Source organism: Balaenoptera musculus, chromosome 18 (genome assembly GCF_009873245.2).
Source record: "Balaenoptera musculus isolate JJ_BM4_2016_0621 chromosome 18, mBalMus1.pri.v3, whole genome shotgun sequence".
NCBI lineage: Eukaryota > Metazoa > Chordata > Mammalia > Artiodactyla > Balaenopteridae > Balaenoptera > Balaenoptera musculus.
The window spans coordinates 52,005,446-52,026,304 of NC_045802.1; the positions used below are offsets into that span (position 1 = coordinate 52,005,446).

The following is a 20,859-nucleotide window of genomic DNA, read 5'->3' on the forward strand; positions in this document are numbered from 1 at the left end:
TGGAGAAAAGGAAACCCTCTTGCACTGTTGGTGGGAATGTAAATTGATACAGCCACTATGAAGAACAGTATAGAGGTTCCTTAAAAATCTAAAAATAGAATTACCATATGATCCAGCAATCCCACTACTGGGCATAAACCCAGAGAAAACCATAATTCAAAAGGACACATGCACCTCAATGTTCAATGCAGCATTATTTACAATAGCCAGGTCACGGAAGCAACCTATATGCCCATCGACAGACGAATGGATAAAGAAGATGTGGTATATATATACAATGGAGTATTACTCAGCCATAAAAAGGAACGAAATTGGGTCATTTGTAGAGACGTGGAGGGATCTACAGACTGTCATACAGAGTGAAGTAAGTCAGAAAGAGAGAAACAAATATCGTATATTAACACATATATGTGGAACCTAGAAAAATGGTACAGATGAACCGGTTTGCAGGGCAGAAATTGAGACACAGATGTAGAGAACAAACGTATGGACACCAAGGGGGGGAAAGTGGCGGGGGGTGGTGGTGGGGGTGTGATGAATTGGGTGATTGGGATTGACATGTATACACTGATGTGTATAAAATGGATGACTAATAAGAACCTGATGTATAAAAAAATTAATAAGATAAAATTCAAAAATTCAAAAAAAAAAAGAAAAAAAGTCCATTTCACTCGTTCTAGGTAGTCCTTTATTCTGAATGTTTAGTACTCCTATATTTGATTTACACTATGTTATTTTTTTTTTTTTTTTTTTTTTTTTTTTTTTTTTTTTTTTTTTTTTTTTTTTTTTTAAATTTTATTTATTTATTTATTTATGGCTGTGTTGGGTCTTCGTTTCTGTGCGAGGACTTTCTCTAGTTGCGGCAAGTGGGGGCCACTCTTCATCGCGGTGCACGGGCCTCTCACTATCGCGGCCTCTCTTGTTGCAGAGCACAGGCTCCAGACGCGCAGGCTCAGTAATTGTGGCTCACGGGCCTAGTTGCTCCGTGGCATGTGGGATCTTCCCAGACCAGGGCTCGAACCCGTGTCCCCTGCATTGGCAGGCAGATTCTCAACCACTGCGCCACCAGGGAAGCCCTACACTATGTTATTATTTTGTATTTTACATTCAAGTTTTGCCTCTGCAGTCCATGTTTTTAAATTTATTTATGTCCCAGCTTATTGCCTAATTCTACCTAATACCTTCACTGGGCAACCAAAATGGGCTTATTAAATATCCCAGATAATTGTGAGGTCTCAGGGTAGCTCTGGGTATTGAATTTAACATGTGACCTTTAAAAGAACAAAGAAAAACTGTTTTTTATGTAGTTCTCTTTTACATACATCTCTTATACCACTCTTTTTTTTTTCCCCTATACCACTCTTATAAGCCCAGAGTAAAGTTTTCATACACATCTTCATGCTCTAAGAAACATTTATTGCCAAAAATTTAAATGCAATTCAATAACTATAAAAGAGACCCTATAGAACTTAGTGATCACTCAGGAAGAAGAAAAGTTAAAGGGGACATGGCTGATTGGTAAATACTGTGACTTCCCAGCTGTATTTCCTTTTCATGTCCTCTTCTCTTCTTAAACAAAATGCTAATGTTGGCTACCGAAAACCAAAGAAATTACACACTTCCCCTAAACTTGTAACAAACTCGGTGTAATTATGTCTGCAGTTTCTTTATTCTCTAAAAGCACTAAGTTCCCTTCTTTGTCTCATCTTGGCCTTTTCTGAGCCTAAATGGCATTTATTTTACACGTGGGTATGCAATTTGACTTAGTATTCACACTAAGTTGCAGATACTTCTCTGCTACTTAACCTCACTGAAGATCAGTATGTGGTAGCACATCTTTAAAATATCATATGGAGCATTAATGATTTCAGGAGGCAGGATTTAGTAATTCAGCACAGTAACAGTATTTTAAGAGAATGCAGATGGGCTGAATGGCTGGTTGTGGACCTGGATACCACAAAACCATCTCTATTCAGCACAAGACTCCACTGTGGATAAACTTGAAGCCAAGCTAAAGGCTAGTCCCTTTGGCCAGCAAAGCTCTACAGCACTTATTACCTCTAGTGCTGACAGCATGGATCTCATCTCCTTTCCTAGACTGGAAAATCCTAGAGGTTTGCCCTTTTCACCTATGCTTTCTTTATCTTGTTGTATGGATGGAAGAATAATTGGAAAAAATGAACCTGCCTCATAAGGCAAATATTCTTTTGCATGGAGTAGTCTAAAGCAGCTACTCACAGCTCTCTTGGAATTAGTCATTAAATCTTTAACTATTTACAATATTTAAAAAATCAGAGAATGGTAGCGCTAGGAAAGATATGGTCTAAACCTGTCATTCTATAGGTAGGGAAATGGACAGGTGTTTGTCTTTACACATACAGGGCAGTCACTAACATAAGCTTAAAAAACAAATTCAGCCAAACCACAACGAGAGGAATAGAAATACATCCTTTAAATTGATGTCACTCTTGCACAAGAAGATGCAAACTCATATAGAGGCACTACAGAGTCTCCAATTATAGTCACAGATGGAACCACCTGATATTTCTTGGCAGCTAATAACATTTAAGGAGAAAAAGTTTTCCAATTCCTTATAAATGCTCATCCAGGGATTTCTGTCCTTTCCCCCCAAATCATCTAATGATGACTCAAAATAATATGGTGACTTATACTTTTGAAGGTACTTAAAATACTACAGAATTTTAAAAACAACCACAACTTACCTCCTTCAACTTTTCCACATCATCTTTCACTTTTTCATAGATTTCATTAGCTGTTCTAAGTTTTTTCTTCCACTCTGCTACAGTTTCTGGGTCAATTTTACTTGGATTATCTGCAACTGGATGTTTGTCTTCATTTTGGTTGCCCTGCATCAAGGTTAAAGGATCCAGAATAGTCTTGATCTGTGACTCCAAGCTGAGATTTTTACTCTTAAGCTCTTCTACCTCTTTCTGTAGACAATCTATTTCATCCTGAAAAACCATTGCATAGCCATCAGGTAGACAGAGACACTAAACACATACATATGCTACAGTGAGGCCAATGTGCTTTTAAATTTTATACTCAAAATTCTGTAGATACATAGATTCTTTATGAGTCAGAATAGCTTTGCAGACAGAAAGTCACATATAGTTGAAATTCTCAAAATGTATTTTGACTCTGATAAAAATAGGCATTTCCACTGCTTTTATTTTAATTCAATGATAGTTTGTGATTTAAAAAAATTTAAACATCGAATCTTTGATTCTATTTTAGATATCCAGAAAACATGAAAAGGCACATGAATTCAACAAGGAAGTAGATTCCTCAGAAGAAAATTCTGAGGCATGTTTAATTGCTTTACTGAGGGGAATTTAAAAATACAGTTTTGATCAAGATTTATAGTTTTGTTTGATGTCTATATTTTTGTTTCTATATTTGAAGTAGGAGTAAAACCATATACCATGTCCTTTCACTTTCCACTTCAGAATAGTACCTGTAGTTAATTTTTAACTCTTCTACATTCTGGATCTTTAATTACTGCTAAGACTATTCCAAGTATTAGTTTTCCCCATGTGGAACTGCTTGCTACCTTAAATCCAGTAACTAAACATTTGGGGCTAGAACTCTTTTCTGTGATACAATTTATTCATCTACAATGGATATTTCATCTTAAACTAAGATTGTCAGAAATTCTGTTGTTAGAAAATAAACTTCAATATGCCAGTGATCTTCTAAAGGATTAATTTGATTAGTATCTAAGTGTGATAAATATTAAGTAAATAAGAATACGTTTCAGAGCTAACACAGATAGTGCTATTTACTATTTTACATTACAATACATTTCAAGTTAAATGGCATTATAAAATGAGAAAATCGCTTTACTTGTTTGAATTAATATGTTAATGAATAAACAAATATAAACAGGAAAACATATATGAATGAACATTTATTCAGTCATTTATTTATGTCCCACTTTATTTCAAAAAATTTTTGAAGCAGCTGAAGTAGTTTCCATTTACATAGTATAACTTAAAGATATTTTGTGTCAAAGGAAGAGAGCAATAATATCCCTCATTTAGTCGATATAAAATGACAACTGGGCTTAATGTTTATTCAAAAGTATATGTATTCCATTAACATGAAGCTAATTTAGAAAAAATTCCATCACCATGTCAAATCACCTTCACAGGAAGAAAACCACTGCATGATCTCACATATATGTGGAATCTAAAAGAGTCAAACACATAGAAGCAGAGTTAAACAGTGGTTACCAAGCGTGCAAGGTGGAGGAAATGGAGAGGTGGGAGAAATAGGGAGCTGGTTCAAGGGGTGCTAAGTTGCAGTTATACAGGATAGAAATAGTCTAGAGATTTACTGTATAACATGATGACTACAGTTAATAATACTGTACTGTATACTGGAAATCTGTGAAGAGAGTACATTTCAGGTACTCTCACCCCACACACAAAGTAACTATGTGAGGAGACAGCTATGTTAATTAGCTTGATTGATGTAATCACTTCACCATGTATATGTATATCAAAACATGTTATACACCTTAAATATACACAATTTTTATTAAAAAAAAAAACACTGTTTTACATGGGGAAAAAAAAAAAGAATTAGGAAATAGCATATCTCACACCAAAAATCTCTTTGCTGGCAGCTGACATAAGTATATTTTCTTCACCAGAACTGATCAGACTTATAATTAGCAGTGAATTTATAGGTAGAAACAAAAACAGAATGATGGTTCTAGTTCCTGTTTGCCAGACCATTCACAATGCCTCATGGCGGCTGGAAGACTGACTTTTACAAGGGAGTTTCCTTTATCTCCCACCCCTTGAGGGAGTAACTTACAAAACAATGTTTCTGTTGAGGACAAATTTAAAATTAAAAGAAAGAAAAAAAGGAAATGTTTCTGTCTGTTCCCTTTCCTCTATTTGAAATAGGAAAGGGAAAAAGAAAAAGAATTTATCAAATAAGATATTTTTAAACTGGCATTTAAACTAAGATTTCATTAGATGCTTACTCTAAGAAGTCCAGGGACTGATAGCTCAGTTTTACCTTGAATTCAGTGCTGTCATCATTTAACATTTTAATTATTATTTACCTCATATTCTTTGTGGAGTAATTCAAGTCTAGTTTTCCGAAGGTGCTTCCTGACTGTATGGCTTAGTATAGGTTCACTTTCACTTGTTCCTCCTATAGGGAAAAAAAGCGCTAACTTTTCATTCTGATTTGGGTAGAATGACAATTAAAATGAACTCTTTTCTTATTGTTCTATATAGTTCTCTAGCTTAATTTCTACCCTTTTCCTTATAACCACGTGGGCTGCCATCTAGGCCTCTTCTGTACTTTAATCCTGAGAAAAGATAAATAACACCATAAGAAACATCTTCAAAAAATATCATGTTGTGTTTACTTACCTATGTATCTTATTATATTAAACTCAATGAAGGCAAAGGCTATATTTTATTAATGATCACATTTGGACGACTGTAAATTTTGAGTACCAGACAACTGTTAATGATAAAATCAATGATTATATTTCCAGCTAACCAATAAGTTGTATAAATAATATATTATCAATATTATCTGTACATGATATAATTATCAAATACATATTATCTGTATATATCACATATATGATACATATATTATGATATATATTATTATAACCAATGTATTCATTCAAACATATGTGGTTACACAACTGAAAATATTAATGTGTCTTTTCACTGATTCTAACAACCCAGTTATGATGGATTATAAATCACAGCACTAACTGTCTGCCCATAATAACTCACACAAACACATTCAAAATGTTTTCTTCCTGAGAGCTCTTCACTTATGCTGTGGTTACCTTCTCTGTACTTCTTAGCATCATGATAGCAAAGGCATTTACAGATATTCTTTTTCCGGATGTTCTATCCAAATGGCAGGATGGATGACCCATTTTACTTGAGAGAATTTATGAAATATCACTTAGATGTGAATGAATAAAGGAGGGAGAAGGGATGTGAAAAGAAGCTGGGGAAAAAACATTCAAATTATTTTAATCAACAAAACTCATATTCCGCAAGGAAAGACCTGACTCCTGGTAAAGGTCAGTGCAGGTAAAAAAGTAGAGGCTAAGGTTAACACTACAGTTTCCAGCACAGCAGAGAAATATTCCTCTAGCAGACTTCATCCAGGTACTCAAGAAGGAAACCTTGGAGCCACCTCTGATTCCCCTTTCAGATCGCTTAGTTCCAAAGTTCCACTGGTTGTTGTTCTAGCATATATACCTTCCTTTCCATTATAAAAATTTTAGTTAAGTCCATTTTGCCTAACTTGGGACTATTACGATGACTTCTTAAGTTTTCTGAAAGGTTTTTTTCTATGATTCATGCTATCATGAATTCACTTTCAATTTTTCCTAAAGCAAAACCAAATAAAAATCATTTAATTTTAACAATCTAAGAGAAATAACACTAAAAAAGCTCTTTAAATGTTTTATTTTTCAAGAATCTTCTAGTTCAAGTTTTATCCCCCCTCTTACCTACACTACTGTAGCACTGAATGTTCTTTTTTAATCCCTTAATCCAGACTCACATTCTCCTTCACCTGGGCAAGAGCGTCCAACCTGACGTACTCACGTCCCGTTTCTCCCCTAGAGCCCAACCTGCATACCATCCCCTGAGTGATACTCCTTACACACATTTTGGATTGTGCCATCTCCTTGCTCAGACCATCATGCCCACCTCGCCCTTCTCACCCACACAGCAGTTCCCCGATTTAGTCTGTCACTCAAGATGCTCTGCACTGATACACTACCAAACGTAAAACAGATAGCTAGCGGGAAGCAGCCTCAAAGCACAAGGAGATCAGCTCGGTGCTTTGTGACCATCTAGAGGGGTGGGATAGGGAGGGTGGGAGGGAGGGAGATGCAAGAGGGAAGAGATATGGGGACATATGTATATGTATAACTGATTCACTATGTTATAAAGCAGAAATTGACACACCATTGTAAAGCAATTATACGCCAATAAAGATGTTAAAAAAAATAAAAATAAAGTCTCAATTTACATTTTCTGTCTTATTTCAATAGTCAGACCCAAACTAGACTACTGATCATTTCCAAAAACATGCCTTACTTTCCTACTTCTAAACTGTAGTGCATGCTATTCCCTCTGCATGAAAGGCCCTCCCTAATCTTTACCAACTGAAAACTTATCCATCCTTAAATCTCCATCTTAAAGGCCACCTGCGTCATGGATCCCTTCTCAAGGTTCCTAGCTGAACTTCCTTGTTTAAACTCTGTGGACCTTTCTGTTTGTTTGTTTTTGGCTGTTAGCATCTGCTGCTTTAAACCATTAATATTTTGGTCCACATGCACAGCATCTACCAGAATGAAAGTTCCAGGAGGCTCTGAGACTTCTCATATTGCTCTGTGCTCCTCAGTTGCTCCACTTACAGATTATGCCAAATGACCAATCCATCCAGTAGGATATTGGCAAAATAACATCACTGAAAATTGTCTATTTCAGTCTTCCTCCAAATAGACACTATTTAAGATTGTTTCAAATCTATTTCTATGTGTTTATAAAATAGACCCTTACCAATAATCTCTTTGCAAGGATTTTCAGGAGTGATGGGGACTCTGCAGGCTGGACATTGGCTATTATTCTTCAACCACAAATCGATACAAACTGAACAAAATACATGGTTGTTGATGCATATGACAGGCTGGCGTACCTTTGAAAAAAGAAACATTACTTTTAGTACAGGGCAACAGTCATAACGAGAATCTCAATAGTTTTAGCTTAGAGCAAATCTCTTCTCTAGAGTACAGCAGTAGGTGCTTTAAGAGGAAGTATAATATCTAGGATTCGTAAAAACGCTGCTTGTGCTACCACATTGTTTCTTACACATGTATAATACAGATACTAGCTTAGATATCTGGTCATAGAGACTGAAACTTTGAACACATCATGAAATGGTTTTATTTTGTTCCAAACCACACTTATTGCCAAAAAGAAAATGCACTTTGTTCCACTAAGGCTAGGGCAATTTTCCTTCAACTATTCTATTTTCGGATCACGAAATGTCAGAATTAGAAGGTTCTTTAAAGATTATTTAGTCCAACCACCCATATGACATTCAATACTTGAAATCCTTCCCTCAAGTCATTCCACTATATTACAGAGCAATAGCAATCAACAATTTAGCACTGATTCTTACTAGAAAGTCCCCAAAACCAGAGGCATGAAAGCTACAACAATCCTAAAAGACATGACATACACTCATGTGGTTTACAATCTAAATAGCAAACAATGCTGACAGAAATACTGAAATACACCAAATACACAAATCTTTGACTCAGTGTAATCAAATACAAATAACAATACTTTACATTTATATTGTCTTATATTTTACAATGGGTTTTCCATGCATTCTCTCTCTCTCTCAATAACCCTGTGAGATAAACAGTAAATATACTTTACTAATAAGGAAACCAAGGTGTGAGGATATTAGGTGGCCTGCTCAGGGTTAACGACGTAGGTGTTCTGACTGTGTGTAGCTGTTTTATGAGGGAAAATGGAAGAGAAGCTGTTTTAGTTTTCTACTTATTTGTTTACATATTTATTGTAAATTTATATTTATCTCCCTTTTTAGACTGGAAACTCCATAAGAGCAAGAACTTCTTTTGTTTCATTCATTTCTGAATCCCTGGTACCTAGAAGACAGCCTAGTACACAGTAGGTACTCAATAAAGGCTTGTTGAATGAAGTAATTGCTATTAGGACAGTACTTAAAATTCAATTTATTGGGGAACTTGCCAGAGGGAATAGGCAATTCTTTCACATTTTGCTGTAAAGAAGAGAGCATAAAAATATGGCCATCATAAGAAATGATAACAGGAATGACACCATAAAAAGGGGATATTAATTAATGATGGAGGAAGAGGGGGAGGGATTAGAGCCATAGATAGCAAAGTCCCTAAGAAGTCAAGAGGGGAATGAGATCCAAAGCACAAGGGGGCAGATTTTGGCTTATATGGAGTGAGGATCTGTCTTCCATTTTAACGAAAGGGAAAACCGAGGGTACAAGAACAAATACAAAGTGGATGGAAGATCTGTTGATGGAAAGATGAGGGAACTCATGTTCCAACTGCTTATTCTTTGTGATTAAATATGAGGTGAGGTTACCAGCTGCAAGTGAGAAGAAGGGGGGAATATCGACTTGAGAAAATAGGAGAATAAAGCAGTTGTTTTGAAAGGTAAGAAAGTAAATTTACTAGGGTTATGTACAGAGCTGGATTGCCAAACACTGTTGAGTACGTGAATGGCAACCAACTGATAGAGTCACAGAGTCAACCAATGGATCTTGAAAAGGCTGAAGTAATATTGGAAGAGTAGGTACAATGAGAAGAGGAGCAGATGCTCACAGTCAAAGTACAGGAAGGGGTACAGCTGCTTTCCCTAATGTTTTGTCCTGGGACACCTTACCTGACAAAGTTTTTTCTTCTCTCTCAATCTCATGTATCACATAGTGTTAACATCTTTTCTATGGTAACAGTTCCTGAGAATCCTCTGTAACTGGACCTTAGTAAGTGGCAGAGCTTAGGCTTCTAGAGACAAAACCTGGGGCCGACTTCAGCTCTGCTACTTATTGAACTGTTTGACCTTGGGTTAACCCTTTAGTTACAGTGGCATCTGTTTCCTCTTCTGAAAACTATGGTTTAACCTAGTAAACTTTTCATTCAGATGTTGCTTAAGATTTAATAATATAAAGATGTAAGCACAGAGACTTCCACATAGCAAACCCTGGGGAGGGGAGGGGAAAGGAGAAAAGGACTATATCCACGTGCCCAGGAGCCAACTCCATGTAGGCATCTTAAAGCTGCCCCAACCATAATATGTTCAAAGCCAAACCTGGCCTCCACACGTTCACTCCCTCTCCTGCACTTCTTGTCTAGGTTACTGGCACCACCACCTCACCACTCAGGCTAGAATACTCAGAGCTGTCTCTGACTCACCCTTTTTACTTATCCTCACCATCCAATCAATCATCAAATGCTGGTATCATATATCAGTCTAAGAAGCCAGAGATTTTAAGATAGATCCATATTTTATGTACCACTAAGAAAAAAGAAAGAATGAAAAATGCTGCCAATTACAACTGCAAGATGCTACCGCTTGTAAAATAGAACCAGATTTCAGAGATGTTATAACGTGGAAAAAAAAGTATATCCCAAAATAGTCAAAATGTGGCAAACCTACCTCTAAATGTTCTTTTCCATCTTCACCTCAGTGAGTTCAGGCTCTCCTTCTCTTAACCCAGTCTGTTGCAATGACCTCCTGCCAAGCTTCCTTGCTTCCACATGTTCACTACCGTCCACCTTTCACCCTGATGCCAGAGCTAGCCACCTAAAATATGGGGCAGCAGCTTTCACTGCTCTCCTGCAAAACAACCTTTTTTTCCCTGCTCATACTTTTAAGTACAGCATCCAAAGAACAACGTAATCTGGTTCTTAAGTAGCCGTATCTTTGATCTGCTATTTCAATACTTGACAAAACCTATACTTCAACCACACAGATATACCCAATGTTCATTAAAAAGAATAAGAATAGAGTCTCCTTGTTCACTGGGCTCTCATTTTTTAGCTTAATATGTTCTGCTGGCCTCCCAACTTCCCCAATCAAAATAAAATCCTTCCCATCTTTTAAGATGGAAATCAAAGGTTACCTCTTCTGTAAGGCCTTCACTAATCCTTTTTAGAATTAACTGGATCTTTGTCTGATTCTTATAAGGGCACTTCTTATGCATTGATTTAATGTTCGCTGGACTTGGAAAATTGTTTACATCCTGCCTTCCCTATTAGATTTCAGGCTCCCTGGGGGCAGGGGCACTGTCTTGTTCATCTTTATGTCCACCTACAACAACTTATACAATGTATACTCTAAGATTAAGAGAAGTGAATTTTGATGTATTAAAACGAAAGGCTGAGATAATGCTGCTAAAAGCATCTCAAGAAGCAAAAGGTCAATGGCCACTGCCAAATTTTGAAAAAGTGAAAGTTTAACCTTTCCATTTAATCTGCCAAAATGATACAGAAGAACAACCACAGGCAGACTACTTGGCTCTGTCTGCTAACAGCCATTGGCAATGTCACCCAAAGGAGAATCATTTTCACCGTTCAATACCTGGCATTATCACTGTCATTGTGTTGGATTTTGAAACGGTTGACTAATTCATTTCTTTGGACCACGTACTTATCAGATGATGATTTCTAGACAATGGTTTAAATTTACTTAGGAGGACAGAAACCTATAAAGGAGAAAGAACTACTAAAACAAATTACTTGTTATTTATTTGACCATAACCTACAGAAGCAAAATACAAAGAATCTAGCCCTCCTTCAGTTCCTGTCCACCCATCTCCTCCGCCCAGATCCTGCTATGTACAACACCAAAACACATACACAAATAATTTTCTTTAATAAGATCTTCTTAAGATACAGAGACAGTCATAATTTGCCTATGTTATTAGACTTTATATCCAATTTACTCTCAAATGAGATCTGTGGCAATAACACAATAAGCATCCTACAAAATAAAAATGCAAGAAGACAATGGCAAAGCGAAGTGGCATGTACAATTCCAAACTCATCTGGAGTAAGCATGTTGAAGTGATATCCTAGGGTAATGCCCCATGAGGCTGGTGAGGAGGAGGAAGAGGAGGAAGAGAAGACAAAGCAAGGTAGAAAAGTGGGCTCTTCTTACTGGAATGGGCCTGAGGAAGCAGTCCTAGGTACAAAAAACATTAACCCTATAATATATAATTCTACTATGTAGTTTCTTTTATCTGAAGATGTTTCAGTTTTAAGAGACTTTACCACCAAAACCCCCTTCACAAAAAGCAAACGTACCTGGGAGGAGTCATGCCTAAAGGTGTCGTCCATTAATATCCATTCTAGACTTAGCTAATAGGAGTTATACCTTGGTTTAGGGCAGGGTCTGTCAACTTTGACACTACTGACATTTTGGAACAAGAAGTTTTCGTTGTGGGAGGCTGTCCTGTATATTGTAGGATGTTTAGCTAGCAGCATCCCGGCCTCTATCCACTAGATGTGAGTAGCACCCCCCGAAGACAATCAGCAATAGACATTGCTAAATGTCTCTGTGGAACGAAATGTACTCCCATCCCACTGAGAACCACTGGGCTGGGATACTCACATGAATTTCCCTAACAACCTAATGGGGTTGATAGTATCAAATTCATTTTCAGCTGTAGAAACTGAGACTCAAGGAAATAATGATACAGGTTCTAAGTGGCAGAGTCAGCATTCAACCACCATTACACGTGCAAACTGAATGATCTCTCAACTAAGAAATAGTTCTTTCTTCCTTAGAGCAGGTTTAGTAAATAATAATCTGGGAGTAAGAAATAGAGGACACATGCCTGAAAGGATCAAGACACCAGGATCAGTAGGGACTGCAGAAAAGAGGTACTGAACTGATGGAGGTGGCTGGAGGGAAAAGGCAGTAGATAAACTTTACCAATTGGCCTGGCAATTTCACTTAAAATCAACTTCTCTGCTCTTGTCGCCTTTACAAGAGACTAGAGCTAATCCTTCTTCTCCGAAGAATATCCTTCTGGCACCTATGTCAAAATTTTATGGGTTTCACTAGTGGAGACCTAGAAAGACTGAAAAACAAAGCTGAGGTAGAAATGATGAGGTAGTAGGGGCCCGCCTACTCAACCTCAGAAATTTGGAAACTTTTAAAAATAAAATTCCTGGATTGCTCTTGCTATGTTTCAAGAAATCTTTGGCTCTGGGCCAGAATTTACGACCTAGAACTTTAAAACTGTGTGATCCCAAGAACTAAGTTATTATAATTAATGCCTATTGCTCTGGGTCCCCACTTCTATCTACATAAAAAGAGAGATAATACATTTCCCCTCTCCCACCTTTATCCCTACCTAGAACGCCTTAAGGATGAACTGGAATCTTATTTGTGAAGTAAATATGTCAGCTATTATATGCCAACCTTGAAAATTATTAGGATATATCAACACTTTTTTGAGTTAATTTTTATTATACTCCATGTTAAGACACAACATTGTTATACTTTTCTGAAAGTGTCTGCATTCTTCAAGCTTATTTGAATCTAGAAAAGAGAAAATGCAAAACTTATATACTCCATATGACTTTTTTTTCAAAGCAAATTACTTGTGACAATTATGTACAAGGCTGGCTCTTAAATCCACTCTTGGGAACAGAGACAATCAGGACTCAAACATGGGCTCAATGTACTGAGGTGGATGGCTTGCTGGCCAATCAACAGCCCCTAAAGAACACTGATTAATGAATTTAGTCAACCTAGAGTTAGGATGCTAAGTTGCTAAGGCTTTGTCTCTAGCCCTACCTTTGCAACATTTTAACTCAACTATATGGGTGGAAAGCAAAGCAAGAAGTCCTCCCTGAAAGAAGGGTTCTTTTCCACAGTGTTCCTAGTGGGAAACAGTCCATGCTATTACTGGACATTTCAAGAGACAGACACTCCACATCCTAAGAAAGCTAATTTCATTTCTGATTATTTCAGCCAGAAAGCTTGCATTATATTAAGTACAAATCTTAATATCGTGGAGCTACCCAAAGCTTGATTCCCTTCCAAATGAAAATACTTTATTTAATGATTCACTATCATGTTCATTCACTCCAACACTATTCCATTCCATCTATATTCCAACCTCAATTTCAATTCCTTTTCAAATGATTTCAAATACTCTAGTTTATTTATATTTATCTTAAAGCGTGGTGCCCCAAACTGGATTCATACTCAAGTGAGGAATAATTGGATATGATATATTAATGTTAAACAGCATTAGAAGCCTAGCTGCTTGGCACTTCTCTTGAGAACCACCTTTGTCCTTTGATAAAACTAACTGTGGGCCACATTTGGCTGTCACTCATGGCAAGATGCTGACTCGGTCAATAAAAGTATTACCTGCAACAGTTTCGTTTCATAGCTTGAATCCTAACTGAAGAGATAAAAGCCTGGAATTATCTAGAGATAAACTGGTCTGTAGCATTCTGGCGGCAGTACCAAATGTCACTGAACAGATATCCTGGGCTAGATCATCTCTGTACTTTGGCCTGCTGGCCTATTAGCCCAAGGCATGGGAAAAAATTAAAGAGGAATAGGCAAGAAAATGTTATATATAAATTGTCCCACAGGATGTACCCAACTTCTTCAGGCCACATAGAGCTCTTACTTACAATATTGGCAAGGTTGCTAAACATTATTGGGCAGAGAGAATCCACCTTTAAGGCTGAGGTAGAGTCAGAGGTAGGAAATGCAAAATGTTTAAACTTTTCAATTTTAAGCACATTTGTATTCAAAAGACAGAGCATTAACCACTTACATACTTGGACTATCTCCACTACTGCTCCCCCCGCATTCTTCCCCACCTCCACCCCCATTCCAATCAGCATCTACCTTATCTCTTCAGATTTAAGGTCTCTCCCACCCTTATCTTAAGTAATATGCAAATTTTTTTTTTTTTACAGTAAACCTCCAGGAATAATGGCTCCTAATTCTGTGGAAAAATAAAAAATGAAGACTGCTAATTCTATATGGTACAAATGGTGAGGGCAGCAAAAGGATGATTATACAGAAGAGGGCTAGTCGGGAAGGACCTTAGGCGGATCTCAGAGGTGGCCGGACATGCTGTGTGTCGGGGAGATGGAAGTAACATTAGGAACGCGCTGCTACTCCAGGCCATGCCATCTCCAGCACCCCACAAGTACAGCTGTGTGCGGGAGGGTGAGTAGCACAAGCAGATCAGATTTGCTTTAACTATACAAAAGGCAACAGGGATAGGGAACCAGCTAAAACCTCTGGACGTACTGTGGCAATTTCCTGGACAAACAGGTCCCCCTCTGTTGGGAATGTAAATCTTCATCGAGTGAGTGTACTGGTCTCATGAAGCAACTGGGAAGAACACTTACTGGGAAAGGCTGGCTTCCTCATTTTGAGGGTCTGACTCAGTACCCACAGTAAAGGTTAACATTTATTAAGTGCCAAACTTCATGCTAAGCACTGGATATGAATTACTTCATTTAATCCTCCCCAAAAGGCAAGGATGAATGTTAATACTATTATCATTCCCATTGTACAGATAAGGAAACTGCTCTGAGGGAGGTTAAGTAATGTGTATAAGGTCGTATAACTAGTAAGTGGAAGACCTGGATTAGAACTTAGCCTGAACACAGTACTCAGGGCCCTCAACCACTACGCCTTTCTGCCTCTATGTAGTAGACATAAACAAATGCCTATTTACAAATCATTAACCTTTAATTAATTAATCACATTTAATTCTAGAATACAGTTAACCAGTACATGGCAGAAAAAAGACACCAAAAGTGTCTGCTGTTATGCATGAGTTCTAGTGAGTTTTTAGGAAGTAACTTGTTGAAGACACAAATGGTAACAGAGGTTCAAACGCTGGAGACTCTAAGCCTTAGTTTTCTTATTTGAAAAATGGGGAAACCAGCCCTATCTATCTCACAGCACTGGTGAGAGCGGTAAATGAAATAATTAAATGTATACAAAAGCATTCTGTAATCTGCAAAGCACTATATTCTATTAGCTATCAGTTTTGTTAAACACAGGAAGCATAGGTAGGCAAAATCAACCAGGCAAAACACATTTTCAACATTAGTTTCTAAGAACTAATGGAAACTAGATATAATGTGTACAACTACAACCAAGTGAAAATTATTTCCGAAGGATATTTTATCAGCCCTTTACCAGGCTACTGTTGGGAGTAAATTCACTCAGAACTTAACTTGTGGGAACTTCAAGTCAGGAGCCAAATGTAGACTGTAGCAAATTGAAACACCTTCCCCTCCTCTCAGCTATGTATGCAGACAGAGGTAGCAAGTGCCAGCTCAAATAACCACCCTCCACTGGCCATCCTTGATCTCGCCAGTCAGAATGGATCAAGCCATCTATATCCTCTCACAGCACATCTGCTATTTCCTTGGCATTTCATTCTGATGGATATCAAGAGTTATCAGTTTCTTGCAAGCCTGACTTCCTACTACTTCTTGAACTCAGGAAATTCACGTAGACTTAAAGCAGATGATCAGATGATCATATTGGCTGGCACTCAAATGTTTGCTCTTAATTGCATTTCTCAATCCTAAGCCTGTGGCTACAGTTTCAGTGGGGGGGGGGGTAAACACACACACACGCACAAACACACCACAAACGTAAAAACAATTCAGCGTAAGAAAAAAAAGTCTCCCTTCTGAACCTACGTAGTAAAACAAAATGTTCTTTTAAACCGAACGGGAGGCACAAACGGAAATGAAAGAGGAGACAAATGCATTAGAACCTTCAAAACTCCGTTTCTGATTCTGAACTACTTTCTCCACCTGGTTTCACAAACACCTTAGGCACCTCTTGCATCACAAAAAGACGGTATTCTACCTCGTGACTGATCCGTTCTTGGAATTAAAGACCGTATCTCTCATTCTAAACGTCATTCAGGGGCACGTACTATTTACTCTTCAAAGTCTGAACCCAGAGCAAAGGCCACTCTCAACGCCGGGTTAAGTAAAGGAAATGATCTTGGAAATGGAAAAGACTCTCCAACCAGCACTGGAGGCCCAAGAACAAAACACTCTAATTTGTGCAGAGGACGAAGGAACCGTAGCGAGGCTCCCAGGAAACGTGCTTTCAGGCTTTGATGGGGATGCACAGGGGCGTAAATTGCTGGGATTCGTTTCTAACCAGGCCTCCTTCGACGCCGGAGTCGCCCGGGTGAGGCCGCCCTCCCTCCACACCCCAGACCGCTGTCATCTTCCTCCGAAAGGCACAGAGATGACCCCACGAATCGCAGCGCGCTCCCTCCGTCGCCCGGGACGTGGCCTCCCCAGGCTCAGGAGAACGCGGGTCGGCGTCCTCACCCAGCCCGGCGCCTCGCGCCGCGTCCCCGCCACACACAGACACCGGCCTCGGCTCTGGCGGGCCACTGCACACCCGACCCCGATTCGTAGCCGTGCCCGGAATCACCCCTTACCTTCCCCAAGCAGATGTGGCACGTGATGGGCAGAGTTAGCGACAATGTAACGTTCTGCACGGTCTGAGCCATGGCAGCGTTCAGAATCCCGCCAACACGGAAGTCCCGCCGACCGCGGCTCCTCGCCGCGACTGAGGCCGCGCGAGGCCGGCTACGGTGGCCCAGCAGGGCCACGCCGCGCCGGTCGAGGCAACGAAAATGCGCTTTCCCAACGCGCGGCCGCCGGAGCTGTTCCCTTCCTTCTTTCCTTGCTTTTCAATTTGAAAAAAACTCTCCCCGGTTCGGGAGCTACAGGATTCCTGAGAATGGGAAGGAAGGAGGTTTACTACGGGCATCGAGGATCTTGAAAGTTTAAATGAAAGAGTAATGGTGGAGAGAGGAGAGGAAGATGCAGAAAGGCGATTTAAAATCCCAGGATCTTTCCTGGAGGGTGGGGAGGAGGGAAGAGTTTTCCGCCTAAAGATTAAACCCGACACAGAAAACACGGTGCAGTCAAAACGGGAAGAAGAAAGACGTTATCTCTACATTTTAACTTTTCCAAGCAACTTTCTGCCGCGCTCAGGTCTTTTTACATTCTTAAATGATGTAATGTCACTTAAAAACGACAGTGATTGTCTCCTTGTTTGTTTCAGAGACGTTTTGCGTACGTTAATAGCAGCCTTCCGTGAAGACACGCTTTCACTGTTGGTCCTTCTGTGATTTCTATCTGAAAGAGACTTAAGGATCGGAGCCATTGACTCTGATTTACACCCACCTGTGAGAAAGCTGCAAAGCGCGTGAACCATCCACACTCCCCGACAGCACTCGCACAGGCGTTTAAAGCCTTCATTTCAGGCGCCTGGTTGGATATGAAATGTACTACTATGCTGCTGAACTCTGAAGAAGAATGTGTGATGTTATAAGTTAGCACTTCTTACCAATAAAAAAGATAAACTCTGAAAGTTCCTAAATGAATCTTTGAGTATAACGGATTTGGAATTTAACTGCAATTTACTTTAAGTGAGGAAGAGCCAATGTGATCAATTTATGCAAACAAATACAATCTGTGAGTAGGGAGATTTAGAAACAAAACCAGTGCAACTACTTCTACTAATCTTTTTTGTGGGAGAGAGCATTATAATTACAAGAAGCAGCCTCATGGTTAAAAGAAAGGGGTCTGGACCTGGGCTGCAGGGTAGAAATCCCTGCCTGAACAAATTCCTGGCTCTACTGGCTTCAGACTATTTGTTTAACCTCTCTGCTTCTTAGCTTCCTCATTGGTAAAGTGTGTGTGTGTGTGTGTGTGTGTGTGTGTGTATTGAATGAGGTCAATGTATGTTTACTATCACGTCTACAAAAGAAACAGACAATTATGAGATTGGAGCAGCTAGTAATTCGCTTGAAGTAGCCCAATTCCAGTTCAAAATCGGCTCACAGGTGATAGTGAGAATTCTTCCAAACAGCTCAGTAACTTAATTTCCTAGGAATTGGAGACCATCACGTGCTTGGGATAGGAGATCTGGGCAAAATAGTCATATTGATTGTCTGTTTAATGGCCACTTTTTTTCTGAATGACTGGCCTAAAAGTCATCTGGTTTGGCTATTTCCTGGCTGTTTGGAGTCATATTAAATGGGGTCTCGGCTTCACATGTTTTGCTAAATGCATCTTTCATCTTCCTGGGTGTAGATCTCAGGCTTCAGAATGCGAAAGCTCCAAGTCATTACCCACTGTCGTTCAAGGTTTGTCTTTTCCCCATCTTACTGTGTTCTTCCCTGTTCTCACCTTGTTCTCACCTTTTTTATACCTGATGTGGTATTTTAGGACCTGTCATTCCCACCCTCTGAGGGGGATGTAGGACTGAAACTGTTCTGCCTCTCACACCTACCCCTGGAGACAGTGCAATAGGAAGACATGTTGAAGACAGTTTTTTTTAAAAAAGACTTCCAAAGCTACTAGGGAAAGTTCATTTCTTGTTAATCATCCTGATGATTGGTGTTAATACTCAGTCACAAAAATATATTTAAAAAATCATAACCAACATTTTAAGTAGAATGTTTAAATCTAGACTATTTCGAACATCCCTCGTTTGCTATCATTGTCACAGCTTCTCAGTGCTGTTCTAGCGCTCTGTCCATATAGCTCTTTCTGCACTAGGCTGATAACATTCTATTATAGTTGATTGTTTATGTGTTTGCCCCTACAACAGACTGTTTCTTGAGGCCCGGGATTGTATTTGATTTATCTAGTATCTGGTACTGAGTGACTAGTCCACAGACCGTAATATTTTCTTTAGCCACAAACTACCTTTATTACAGACCCAGGCTGCTTTACACATTGTGTTTACTTGTTTTTCATTTCAAAATGGAAGACTGTATTGCCTTTTGCCAATTATAAAAATATCAATAGTAAGAGTCATCTTGAAAATTAAGCCATTTATAAATATATAAAATAATAAGCAAAAGTTCCTCTAGGCTTATGCCTCACCTCTCGATCCTGACTGGTAATCACTATCAACATTCTGGAGCATATCCTTACAAACATTTCCATTCATATATTATTGTGTGCATAAGCACAAATAGGATCATACCATAACATACCTGCTCTGCTCACTAATGCTTTGTGAATAAGTACACACACACACACACACACACCCCTGAGTAATATCGTTAGCAATACAGGCTGACTAGGACTCTCTCTAGGTCCAGATTGATTCCAGGCCAATTCCCAGGCTTTGCTTTAAATAATTCAAATGCTTTAAGGCCAGGAACTCTCTCTTCCCTCTGCCCTATGAAGGGCATTTCTCTTTTTTGGTGATGCACAAAATTAACTCTTTATTTCACTTCTTAATACATGCACATTCTCCCAACTCTCTGGAAGCTGGAGGCTTCCAAAATACGCTGACGTTGTCCTTGCTTTGAGTTTCACTGAATTCCCACCAGAATTCTGAGCATTGCTAACACTATATGCAAAGGGGTGGCAAGGAATAGCAGTGAAGACACACACTGCAAGTATCTTCTCTGCTCACCTGTGTACTCCATGGTTCCTATTGACTTCACTTACGAAAGTCCAAAGATAAAATGATTAAGAATATCACCATGGCAACATTAAAGCTTTAAACCAAGTACAGGACTCTTCTGAATGTAGGGCCCTGTGTGACTACACAGCTACATGCCCATGAAGCTGTCCCTGTATGACCAATAGAGTATGGTAGAAGTGACATGTATGACTGCCAAGGCTAGGTCATAAAAGTCACTGTAGCTTCTGCTTTGCTCTCTTGGATTGCTTGCCCTGTGGAAGTGCCTCAAATAGCACTCAGACAGCATTGTGGAAATGCCTACTTGGGGAAGATCTGAAGCCTTTTGCCAACAGCCAACACAAACTTGCCAGTCATGTGACTAAGCCACCTTGGAAATGGATCCTGTGGCCCCATTCACACCTTCAGATGACTACAGCCCCAGTGAACATCTTGACTGCAGCCTTCTGAAAGAACCCAAGCTAGAATTTTCCAGCTTAGTCACTTCTGAATTCCTACCTACAAAAACTATCAGAGATAATTAATATTTATTGTTGTTTTGAGTCACTAAGCTTTGGGGTGAATTGTCCCACAGCAATAGATAACCAAAGCAATGCTTTAATTCACATTTGCTTTAATTTTAATAAGACATGGCATCTTGACAAATCATATTCTAAACAGACATTATTTGGCCCAAATCATTAAATAATGCTGCCATTACTTTAATAGGAAAACAAAGATTACATGGCTCGTTGACTTTCTGCTAAATTTCTTTCTCAGCTTCTTCCTAGCCCCATGAGGA

General features: G+C 39.0%; 1 protein-coding gene across 4 annotated transcripts in view; it reads right to left on the reverse strand.

Annotated features, from left to right (window-relative positions):
- The window catches only part of OBI1 (ORC ubiquitin ligase 1), a 45,194-nt gene extending 27,987 nt beyond the window's left edge, over positions 1-17,207 (reverse strand). Inside the window, exons 1-4 of one of the 4 annotated variants that reach the window (XM_036831805.1) lie at positions 17,065-17,207; positions 7,587-7,722; positions 5,096-5,187; positions 2,724-2,972 (exon numbers count right to left, since the gene is read on the reverse strand). In XM_036831805.1, the coding sequence (XP_036687700.1) occupies positions 2,724-2,972; positions 5,096-5,187; positions 7,587-7,722; positions 17,065-17,136 (549 nt within the window). In that variant the 5' untranslated portion in view covers positions 17,137-17,207. Of the gene's footprint in view, positions 1-2,723; positions 4,210-5,095; positions 5,579-7,586; positions 7,723-17,064 lie in introns of those variants that run through there. The other 3 variants (XM_036831807.1, XM_036831806.1, XM_036831808.1) reach the window with 3 other exon arrangements.
- Between the last annotated feature and the right edge of the window lie 3,652 nt (positions 17,208-20,859).